This window comes from Corylus avellana, chromosome 3, assembly GCF_965113065.1.
Source record: "Corylus avellana chromosome 3, dhCorAvel1.hap1.2, whole genome shotgun sequence".
NCBI lineage: Eukaryota > Viridiplantae > Streptophyta > Magnoliopsida > Fagales > Betulaceae > Corylus > Corylus avellana.
The window spans coordinates 13,373,849-13,385,440 of NC_142492.1; the positions used below are offsets into that span (position 1 = coordinate 13,373,849).

At 35.8% G+C, this 11,592-nt stretch overlaps 1 protein-coding gene across 1 annotated transcript; it reads right to left on the reverse strand.

The window, feature by feature from the left end:
• Nucleotides 1-1,077: 1,077 nt before the first annotated feature.
• On the reverse strand, nucleotides 1,078-10,196 carry LOC132175034 (ABC transporter C family member 10-like). The gene is made up of 11 exons (XM_059586834.2): nucleotides 8,614-10,196; nucleotides 8,120-8,440; nucleotides 7,937-8,023; nucleotides 7,220-7,807; nucleotides 6,975-7,139; nucleotides 5,752-6,046; nucleotides 3,878-4,092; nucleotides 3,243-3,548; nucleotides 2,517-2,580; nucleotides 2,198-2,437; nucleotides 1,078-1,250 (listed from the first exon to the last, which is right to left on the reverse strand). The coding sequence occupies exons 1-11, from the start codon at nucleotides 10,117-10,119 to the stop codon at nucleotides 1,141-1,143; spliced, it is 3,897 nt and encodes a 1,298-aa protein (XP_059442817.2). The 5' UTR covers nucleotides 10,120-10,196; the 3' UTR covers nucleotides 1,078-1,140.
• Between the last annotated feature and the right edge of the window lie 1,396 nt (nucleotides 10,197-11,592).

An 11,592-nucleotide genomic window follows, 5' to 3' on the forward strand; every position in this document is an offset into this window, starting at 1 on the left:
AAAGCCAAAATTAGGGGTGAAAAGGCAGGCGGTTAATACTGCTAACCGCTTAGGCTATTGCGGTTAGCGGTTTTTTCAAAACCGTTAACCGCTAACCGCCTATATATATATATATATATATATATATATATATATATATATATATATATATATAAGTGGTTAGCAATTATTGTGGTTATTAACCACTAATTAACCGCTTAGGGGAACCGCTTTTTCACTCTTAGCCAGAACGTATGGTTTCAAAGTAATGAAATGTTAGTAGTACAAGTATTTTAGTTATTTTCTAAGAGCTCATGTCAGATTTTTCCATTCATATCTTTGTTTTTGGATCTTTCAATATTCCTGCGACGGTTTCTTCTTTCTTTCTTTCTTTTAAAAAATAATAAAAATAAAAATACCAACGTTGTTTTGTTTAGAAAATGAGTAATCTAAAAGTATCAATATTCTCATATTTTTAGTACACTTCTTAATTTTTGTTTGTGTAATATAAATATTTCTTGAAAATTTTGTTGATAAGAAGAAAGTTCAACTGCCAAAAGACAAATGGTTTATCATATTAATATTTGAGAGATAAAAGTGTTTTGTAGTGGAGGGGAAGTGGTATTATTGTTAATTTTTGATAATTTTCAATATAGTTGGGATTATGAAATGAGTAATGTTAGGAACCATCTTTTTATTCTCTTTTTATCCTCCTAAACGTGATGTGGCTTTTAAAATCACCATTAAATTTTATATGAATCATACTTGAATTTTGATCCAATAGTGATTTCGAAAGCCACATTAGCTTTAAGAGGATAAGAAGAAGATCACTAGCATTACGCTTATGAAATTTCCATTTTGATAATTTATTTTTTCTAGTTCCTTTCGTTTTAAACTACATCTATGCAAACGAATATCAATCATGTTCTAATTTAGACAGATTAGACTTTATAAATTTCTAAATTTATTTTATACAAGGTTTATGCTGTCAAGTAAAGAAATATGGTTCAAAATGACCTTATGAATATTTTTTTTTTTTAATTTTTGGTAGGCAATTAGCTAATTGAGTGAGGAAAAAAAAAAAAAAAAAAACCGCTCTATTGGCTAGTAATAATAATATTGAGTTGTAACATTTAGAAAGCCTCACTAGCAATCTTGGGATCAAATGGTGGTATTTGAAGAACGAGACCAGTATTCCTTGACAAGCTGCCCAAATAGCGATGCATCATTATTCATCAGCTTTGATGGCTCATCATACTCTACTATTGTTCCTGTCAATGTAAAATAACATGTCACTAGTCTACTTGTGTCAAAGATTTTTTTTTTTTTTTTTACATGTCTGCACAAGAGGGGAAGATTTCAACTAATGACCTCTGCTTCATGAGACGTAGTTCTTAATCGATTAACCTACCATTTGAGGAGTAATGTATAATAGATAAGAGGTAGTAGCGGCTCCTTTTTTTTTTTTTTTTCCTTCTCTTTTCTTTTATATTGTTTTTTCAAACTCTTAGAGCATGCTTAGAATTATGTTTGAGAAATAGAGTTTTTAAGTCAAAAAAATGCTTTTTGACAAAAGCTCATTTTTAAGCATTTGTCAAAAGTGCGTTTTGGTTACTTTTAGAGTAAAAAAATCATAATTACTTTTAAAATTTTTTACTAAACAAGTTAGCTTTTGTTTGGCACGACTTTTTAGGTACTAAAAGTATTTTTGAAATGCTAACACAAACCCAAACATGCTCTTAATAAAAAAAAAATTAAAAAAAAAAAATCACTTAATCCACTGAACTTTCATCGCTTTTGCAATCACCTTCTAAAGTTCAAAAACTCTCAATTTAGCTTTAAAAAGTTTGCAATGCCACTTATTCGTAACAATTTTCTACTAAATCCTAACTGGGGCTTTGGAAATTCCCAAAAAATTATTTAATTAAAATAATTTTGTAAATTTATAAATATTACAGAGATATAAATGTCATTTCACCCCTTTACAGTCTAATTTTACCCCAAACTCGAGTAATGGTACATTGCATTTAAGTTTGATACATTAAATTGAGAGCTTTTAAAGCTTTAGAGGGTGATTACAAAAGCGAGGAGAGTTTATTTTAGAGTTTGTTTCTAAAAAGAAAAACGAAAAAGAAAAAACAGTTTATTTTCAACCTAAAAAAAACAACCTCAAAGCACATCAAAAAACAGAGAGCCAGCATAGGGATAGAGAACTGACCATCACTCATAGCAAGAACCTTAGAGGAGTCCATGACAGTTGGAATCCGATGGGCAACAGTTATGACAGTGCAGGTTGAGAATTCTGTTCGCAAAGTATTCTGGATGATGGAGTCTGTGGAATTATCAATGGATGCAGTGGCCTCATCAAGCACTAGAATCTGGCTTCTCTTCAGCAATGCACGCCCCAAACAAAACAATTGTCTCTGCCCCAAGCTCCAGTTTGATCCATCGTCCATTACTGCAATTTATATGATTATTATTGCTTGTGATTTTCAAAACCAATTGGGTAATCATCACCTGCATACACAACTTCTTACCTAAGCAATTCAAGCCCTCCTCTTTTTCGCAGATTGTCTCTCGAAGCTGACATTTTTCTAGAACCTGTTCATAAGAAGTATTACTTCACATACTTGTGATTTTCTAAACCAGTCGTCAGAATGTCTGGCCGACCTTAAGGAAACGCTAGCCATATCTGTATTGAGTAATGCTACACCTATTGTACAACTTGCCGACACATGTTAGCAAGTGATTGGAGCCATATCAGCCACTAAACGTATAAATTTAACACCCTCCAATCACATGTTGACACGTGTAAAGAAGTTGTAAAAGTAGCTTATGTGTCTCCAATCTCATGCTAACACGTGTAATAAGTTGCAAAATAGTTGTTCAAGTAGTATTACTCAAAAATAATAGTTAAAACTATAATTTAAGCTCTTTCAAATTATATATATATATATATAAATCTATAGTCTCACATAATAAGGAAACAATGTGAGATTTAACACTCAGGTACCACCTTCGTTATCCACCCATCCAATGTGAATTTTTTGCTACATTCCACACCCATTTATCATACTCATTTCACATCAACTTATATGACATGTTTTAAATGGCTTTTAATGTTAGTCGGTAAGAAATGAGTGAAGAATAGCATTACTTAAGTGGGTTTGTTTTTTGAGTGTTACATAGATTACCAAACATAATCAGCTTTGTGCAGATTTCAACAAATTCTTATAACCAAATCAGGGGAACAAAAGCCATACCTCCCATATCTCATGATCAGTATGCTCTGACAAAGGGTCTAGATTGTATCTGACAGACCCACTAAATAGTGTTGGATCTTGTGGTATGATTCCTAAACGTGATCTTAGATCATGAAGCCCAATTGAAGAAATGTCAACATCATCTATAATGATCCTTCCCTCTGTTGGCTCCACCAGACGAAACAAAGCACTAATAAGAGTTGTTTTTCCACTGCCAGTCCGCCCAACAATCCCAATTTTCTGCCCTCCTTCGAATATGCAACTTATCCCCTGAAGAACTAATGGAGCATTGGCCCGATACCTTACCTGATTCATCCCATGTTATTGGATATATACATTTCCATAGTTCTAAACATGTGGATGTACATAGCAGAGCGCTACACGAACTCCCTCGTTTACGCTCTCTAATGCTTACTTCCTAACGTGACAGTGACAAAGCATATGGGATTAGAAAATGTTGTAATGGAAAGCTGGCAGGACATCTGCCACATTAGGAAGTAAGCATTTGAAAGTGTAAATTAAAAAAAGAGTTTGTGGAGCATTTCTCATACTTTTTTTTTTTTTTCTTTTGGGGGTGATTTCTTTGAACTAAACATGTGGATGTACAAAGCAATACTTTTTTCTTTCATGTTTACCTTTAAATCACATATCTTTACTTCACCAACAAGAGGCCAATTCTGCATGGGCCGGTGACCTTCAATTACTTGTGCAGCTTCACTAGGAATATGCATGTATTGTTCGAGCCTTTCTACAGAAGTAATGAGATTTTCTAGCAAGCACCAGGTTTGGACAGCGTAAACGACATTTACATTTAATGAAAGACCATATGAAAGTGCCATCCCAATAAACCCTGACATCAAATTTTGAAAAAACAAAAATGTTGGTTAGAGGATATAATGTAGATGGCTAATGCTTTGCAAACCATTGTTCAGTATCAGTGATATAGCATGCTAAATGACATTCTTGAACTACCTATCCATGAGTTGTTTTGGATGAAAGAAGCTCAAAGATGTGAGGCTAGACATGTAGAGAATATACAATGTGAGGAGTCCTAGAAATCGCCCCAAATGGTGATAAAATGAAGGAGCTTCAGTTAAGATAGTTCATACATGATCAGGGAAGAAGCAGATATCTATCATAAGTTGTTCGTTAGTGCAAGTCAAAGATCACAAAAATGCAGAGAGGGAGGTGTTTGCTGGCTTGACGAGTTGGATTTACTTCTTAGTTCTAAAAATATAAAATGAAAATATGTGGAAATATGTAATTGGCTGCCGGCTAGGTCTGACAGTTTAGTTTCCATACAAAGTAAATTTCCTTTTGTAAAAATGGGGGTCAGTGACACTCCTTCATGATTGGCTTCAAAATCTAATAGGTATTCAAGCAAGGATTCTTGGGAAGCTATTCAGGTGAAACATCCAAGGATTGAAAGGAGTAAGCTGATTTGGTTCTCCATGGCTATCCCAAAGCATGCTTTTTTCTTATGGTTGGAAGTTAAAGATTCCCTTTCTACTGGAAACAGATTGTTGAAGTGGGAAGCTAAAGGTGAAGTTAAATGCTTGTTTTGTAGAAGTTGCATTGAATATAGAGACCGCTTGTTTTTTTAGTGGGGCATCTCCCTCACTTTTCTGACTTAGAATGGAATTTGGGGTATGTGATTGCTGTATGGCTCAAAGGAAGGTTATTTGCAAAATATGTCATGTTCTGTTATGTTGCTTCTGAATTATATTGTGTCTGCTTGTTTATGGCTAGCATAGAAGCTGGGGGATTGGAATAGTTTGGTATGGTAGCAGTTCAAGAGTGCTGTCTGTACTCTCTGCATCAGCCTCCATGGGAAGAGGTTCTGCTCTGGTTGCAGGTTTTTAGTTGATGTGCTGGAATTGCTGACTTGTATAGCTTTGCTGATAGTTTCTATTGTTTTTTTTTTTAAAATTGCATTTGCTCTTATACTAAGTAGTTTGTTGATGTAGAGTGTTCAATCTCAGAAGATTGAGATTGGAGTCTGTATAGGTGGGATATTTATGGCTTTTTTGGGCTACATGTTGGTTGTAGCAAGATTTTTTTGATGGCATCTGGGGTTGTGGAGTATTTTTGGTAGACTGTTGTATTCTTTGATTTGTAAATAGAAATTCATTCATATATATATATATATATATATATATATATATATATATATATATACATATATGTGTGTGTGTGTGTGTGTGTGGAAATATTAGAGAGAGAAAAAAAAGACAAATAATTTAGGTAGTTCAGTCTTAGAGGCGTACGTCTACCGTAGTAAATGCTCAATAAGACACATTTTGATTATATTTACTTGAAGATATTGAACTACAAGGAAATGTATTCATAGAGAGTACAAGGTGCTACAGCACATGGTATGCAAGACAAGACATTGATGTGTAAAGCAAATATTACATTTACTACAGGAACAAGAAGAATGTAACTGAATCATAATTATATTATTATTATATTAGAATAGCATTTGGTTAATGAAACAGATATTACTAACCAGAGGCAGAAGCTCCAGAATCAAGCAAAGTCATGGCAAGTGCTGAAGATGAGAGAACAATTGCACATAGAATTTCCAGGCGTTGGATCAACCACTCATTTGCTGAAAAACAATAGAAGTATGGTCTGGCGTTTCTGTCAATAAGGTTCAAGTACTTTAAGAAGAACTGCTCTTCCTCCCCAAAAGCTCTAATTGTCATGGCTCCAGCGATGGATTCAGCAAGGTGGCTTGCAATTAAAGACTTGGTTGTGCCATCTGTTCGCATCAACTCTTTTGCAGAAGCAAAGTAGTATCTCTATACATCCAAACAAAAACAAGAACTCTGTTTATTTCTTGAGAAGGCTGGATAAGTATGAGAAATCAGAAAGGGTAGGAAGTAGCTTCCTAGCTAACATTATATACTGAGAGTTTGTTTGTACATCTATTTTGCAGCCATTTCATTATTGACATCAAAGAATGTAGTAACCAAATATATGACCCCTTCCAGAACCATGTAAAATGTAGAATTTCACCAATATCAATGGAGAAACCAGTGTATTGGAGACGGCTTCTGATGCCATACCCCAATTAAATACATGTCATGCAAGTAATCAAAATAGCTATCAGATGCAAGGACAAGGGAATGTTCCGTTTCAATTAAGGATGACAATTTGTGTTCGCGTGTTATTGGGTGGTTTTGGGTCTCTCTTCAACCCCGAAAGCTAGCTCAAGACTTTTCCTTACATTTATAAACTGACCACCAGCCCCTTTCACAACCAATGTGGGATAACCTTAACAATCTCCCCCTCACACATCGGGTCCTGGGTCGAAGCAGAGACAACCCGTTTCTCCTGTGAACTGTTGGGCCAAGACTTGTTGGTTGAACTCAACCTGGGCTCTGATACCAATATTGAGTGGTCTTGAACCTCTCTAAACCCCAAAAGCTAGCTTAAGAGGAAAGGTTTTCCCTCACACTTATAAACTAATCACCAGCCCCTTCTACAACTGATGTAGGATAACCCTAACACATGTCGAGCTCAGATTATGTTGAGGCATAGATATAAGACAATATGGGTAAACCATTACCCGGCTCATTTAACTAAACAGGCCATACCCCTCAACCTTAACCTGCTAATTTTCTATCAGATTCACAAGTTCTGTCACGAAAATTGCCAGCCCAACTTTCAATCATATAGGAAAACTTTGTCAAAAAATCTGTCTAGTGTTGTTGGTGTATGTATTACCTGCAAGAGTATAGTCAGGTAAACCATGGGAATGATGATAAACAAGACTGGCCAGGATAGGATAGCTAATATTCCATAGCCAGAGAATGCAATCATATATGACCCAAGGGCAGTACTCAATTTGAAAGCCACCTCAAGGTCAACGGCACTCAAATCAGATGATACCTGTAAAAGTAAAACCTTAGTGTAAGTCCAATAGAGTTCCTCTAAAGCATAGATATAACTTCTAGTTCTGAATCTCTTACCCGGCTAAGAATTCTTCCCAGAGGCGTCGAATCATAAAAGGACATTGGCGCACGGATAAGAGATGTCATAAGTGTTGAAAACATAATCTGTGAAGCACCATAACCTACAAGAACTATGTAAAAGGATCTAATAAACAAAAAGATTACTAGGATACACCCAATGATCGAGAAAACTGCGATCAGTTTTACTGTAGTTACATGAGAATCCTGGATGTAAGCAGCCAACCAGTAGTTTTGTATAATTTGACCAACTATGAATATGATATGGCATATAATTGACAGGACGAAGTATAAAAAGCCTTTGTTATGGTTCAGATATTGTATGTAAGGCTTGAAACCAGTGTCTCCTATTTCTCTTTCTTCTTGTTGAATCAACTGATCTCCTAAAGATGGTATTATCTGCTTCTCACTGAAATTTCTCTGGATCTCACTTTTGGAGGTTTGAGATTTTCCTGAAGAAGCATACTTGGCTTGTGTATCAGAACCAACACTGTCATTGTGTGCATTGACAAGATTTTGGAATTCTTGACTAGAAGCCAGCAACTGATCATATGTAGAAGCTCTTAGGATTTTCCCTTCAGTCATAAACTGCCAACAAAACCAAGTTTACATGGTCTAAGTGTTTTTCACCAAAGTCCCAGCAAATATTGGAAAAAGAACACTTAATGCAAATGAAAGATATTTGAGAAAGCAGCATAGTTTCACTGATATACCCACCAAAACAGAATCAAATGCAGGAAGGAAGTCCACTTGGTGAGTCACCAGCAAGACTGTCTTCCTAGATAGACCTTCCATGACATATTCCTGGCCACAAGGCATATTATATTAGCTTTGTCTCTCACAAAAACAAAAACAAGATACAAGTAGTTGCATGTCGATTAGATAAGAAAAAATTATTACATTAAATAGATTGGTTGATGTATGTGCATCAACAGCACTGAATGGATCATCCAAGAGATATACATCTGCATCCTGATAGAGTGCACGTGCAAGTTGGACCCGTTGCTTTTGTCCACCGCTCAGTGTAACACCTCTTTCTCCTATTTCTGTAAGATCTCCAAATGGAAGCATCTCGAGGTCCTTTACTAGGGAACATTTTCTAAGAACTTCTTGGTATCTAAGTGCTTCCATGGGAGACCCAAATAGAATGTTTTCTCGTATAGACCCTGTTTGGATCCAGGATGTCTGAGAAACATATGCTTTCTTTCCATAAACATTAACCTGAAAATTCAGCAGACAAATAAATGTATCTTCCACAAATTTAGTAAGAGGAAACTAAAGAAAATGAAAGCAAAATATCATATTCAAGGCTGCAAGACCAAAACTTAACATGTACAAGGCTGCAATTGAGACTTTATGCTACTCCATGGAGAGGGAATTAAATGTTTACTTACTATGCCTTTGATGTTTGGCACCTCTCCAAGAATTGCAGCTAAGAGGGTTGATTTACCTGACCCGACCTCTCCACAAATAGCTACCTTTTCTCCTGGTTTCACCTCCAAGTTTATGTTTCTTAGTGTGGCATTTACAGAATTAGTCTCCCACGATATTTCAGTGGCACTAATAAATATGGACTGCTCAAGCTCCTTCCCCTGGCAGATTTGGTTTGTATTTCTGTTCTCTAACTCTGGCGCCTTTAGAAACTTTTCAATCCGAGCTAAGGAAACATTTGCTTCAATGAAAACTCCAGCAACATCAGGGATCATCCTAATAGGCTCCTGAACAATGCGCAGACTTGCTAGGAACATGAATACATTACTAGTAGAGAGTGGAATTCCAAGGAAGTAGCAAGACCAAAAGGTGACAGCAGATACTAAAATAGGAGACGACCAAAACAATATCAGATAGTACCCCTTTTGTGTTAAAACTGATAGTATCCACTTGGATTCTTCTTTCCTTAACACCCGTATGACATTATCAAAATGTTTCTCCCAAGCATACAGCTTCAAGACCTTCATATTTGCAAGAGCTTCTGCAATGGCCTTCAGCCTCTTATCCTGTGATAGCATGAGCTTTGTCTGATATTTATACTGCAATTTGGCTAATGGAGTTGTTGCAAGCACCGTCAGTATGATTACAATTATAGCTGCAACAGTTGCTAGCCCCACACCATAGTAGACAATCACTAATGCAAGACATATCTGAAGGCTTGTTGACCAAATCTGATGAAACCAACATGGGAATTCCCCTATTTTATAGGCATCTACAGTGACATAGTTCATTATCTCACCAGGAGAATGAGTCGCCTTAGCAGCATTTGAGAGTCTTAGTTGTTTCTGATAAATAGCTGCAGACAGGAAGGATCTTACTTGCATCCCAATCAATCTGGTTCTAAAGAACCATTGCCTCTCGCAGAATGATTCCAAACACTTTGCCAGGAAGAGCCCTCCAGCAAGTGCATAACCCTCATAGCTAAAAGCTTCTTCACCTTCAGCAACCTCAATGAATGCTTTAAGAAACAATGGACCAATGGATACTGTAAGGACCTTGATCAATGCAAACAACCCAGAAATTATAATCTCTCTTTTCTGGCAGGAAAAAATTACTGAGAACATTGAAGGGGATTCATATGTTCCTTTTTGTTTTCTTTTGGTTAGTTGCTCCTTAAACATTAAGTAGCATGTTTGTGCACAGTCTGCCTGTCGTAACTGAGGAATTTCATTTTCCTCAAGAATTTTCTCCTTACCCTGCTTCATTAATCTAGTCATCCACCAAAATGACATAGTACTAAGAAATCCAGCTTTGGCAAAAGGTGTTACATTTTCCTTAGAATAATCTTCACTTTTGGTATTGGCTTCTTCCCCTTGCAAAGGTGCATAGGAATCATCTTGACTGAAGTCTGTTTCAGTTTCCACATACTTAGAATTCCAGCAGAACACTCTCCAGAAACAGTTTGCCATGGCTAATCTCTGCAAGCTGCAACCTCAAACAAGAAGCTTTATGTGGTTGAGCGGCTGCCAGGTAGAGCCTAACAAGAAAGAACAATTAAACAGGGTGAGCACAAGGAATATCCACAAGTTAACAACTATATCTAAATACATATAAATGGGTGTTCACCCATTCATGCCATAAACACACACGTCTTTTCTTAAATAAAAAAATTATATTAAAAAAAAAAAAATTGCTTTTTCAAATTGCAAAGCATGAAGGTACATTTTTTAAAACACACTATTTTAAAGCTAAACTGCAATTTTAAAGGCCAAAACATTATTTTACCTAACGCTTAACTGCATTTTTAAATCGCACATTTTTAAATCACTATTTTTTAATCGCACGTTTTAAAACCGCAAACACAAACGGATCCTAAATCCCTACAAAACAATGTTTCCTTTACCTAGGATACCCTTTCTTTTTTTTATTCTTACCAACACTCAAATATGGAGTTTGTGCTCTTTGCTTAACCGCCTAAGCTCCTGGCAAATCTTCCAACCGACATCAAAGAGTACAAATACAATTTTGACTTCTCCATCGATATCAATATGGGACATCACCAGCCATATACACGTCAGCCTTGTTTTTATGGATGAATATACGACAACCTTGCAGAGACTGTTTGCTAATCTTGTTACAGATGCAGACAAATTGTTACAAACTAAACTTTTTATGAACAAACATATACCAAAAAACAAAAGGACAGCTGAAAATATCAGCATAATGACAAAATAGAAGACCCACAGATAGATTCATCAAACAGCCAAGAACACAAAACCTCTCAGATAATTCCAGGGAAAATCTATACTAAAAACTGAGGGATATTGAAGCAGCATGAATCCAATTGCAGGAAAAGAAACAAAGAAAAAGGAAAAAGAGAAAGTGTATCTATAAAGACATTGATTTATATATTTGAGTTCCAAGAAAACCTGCTTGAGTGGCTTGTTGTTGAACTTGCATTCCTTGCTTTTTCATGCCCAAAAAAAAAAAACTCTGATTTCTTAATATACTATGAACACTTAATGCAAATGAAGTGGTATGGCTACCTCCTGCATTACTGCATATATTCCTACTGCCAAGTTATATATAAATATAAAACCATTTATAGTGAAAGCACAATGTACGTAGCAGATATGAGCTGAACAATTCAACAAACATTATTAAAAACAATTTAAATTTTTATGATGAGTTGGGTGTTAATTGCCATTGTTGTTTCAGTTAGATTCATGAACCACTCGGAGGACACACCTGATCAGTGCAACTACAAGTCTGTCAATTCGCAAATGGCAACCCGGAAACTTGGCTGAATCCACGTGAGTTGTCTGTTTTTTTTTTTTTGTGTGTGTGTTTTTTCGAGGATCCTAAATCCAAGTGACCATTTTTTTGTTTTATGTAATGTTGCTGGAACGTCAACGACATTTTTTACACTAAATTATTGACGT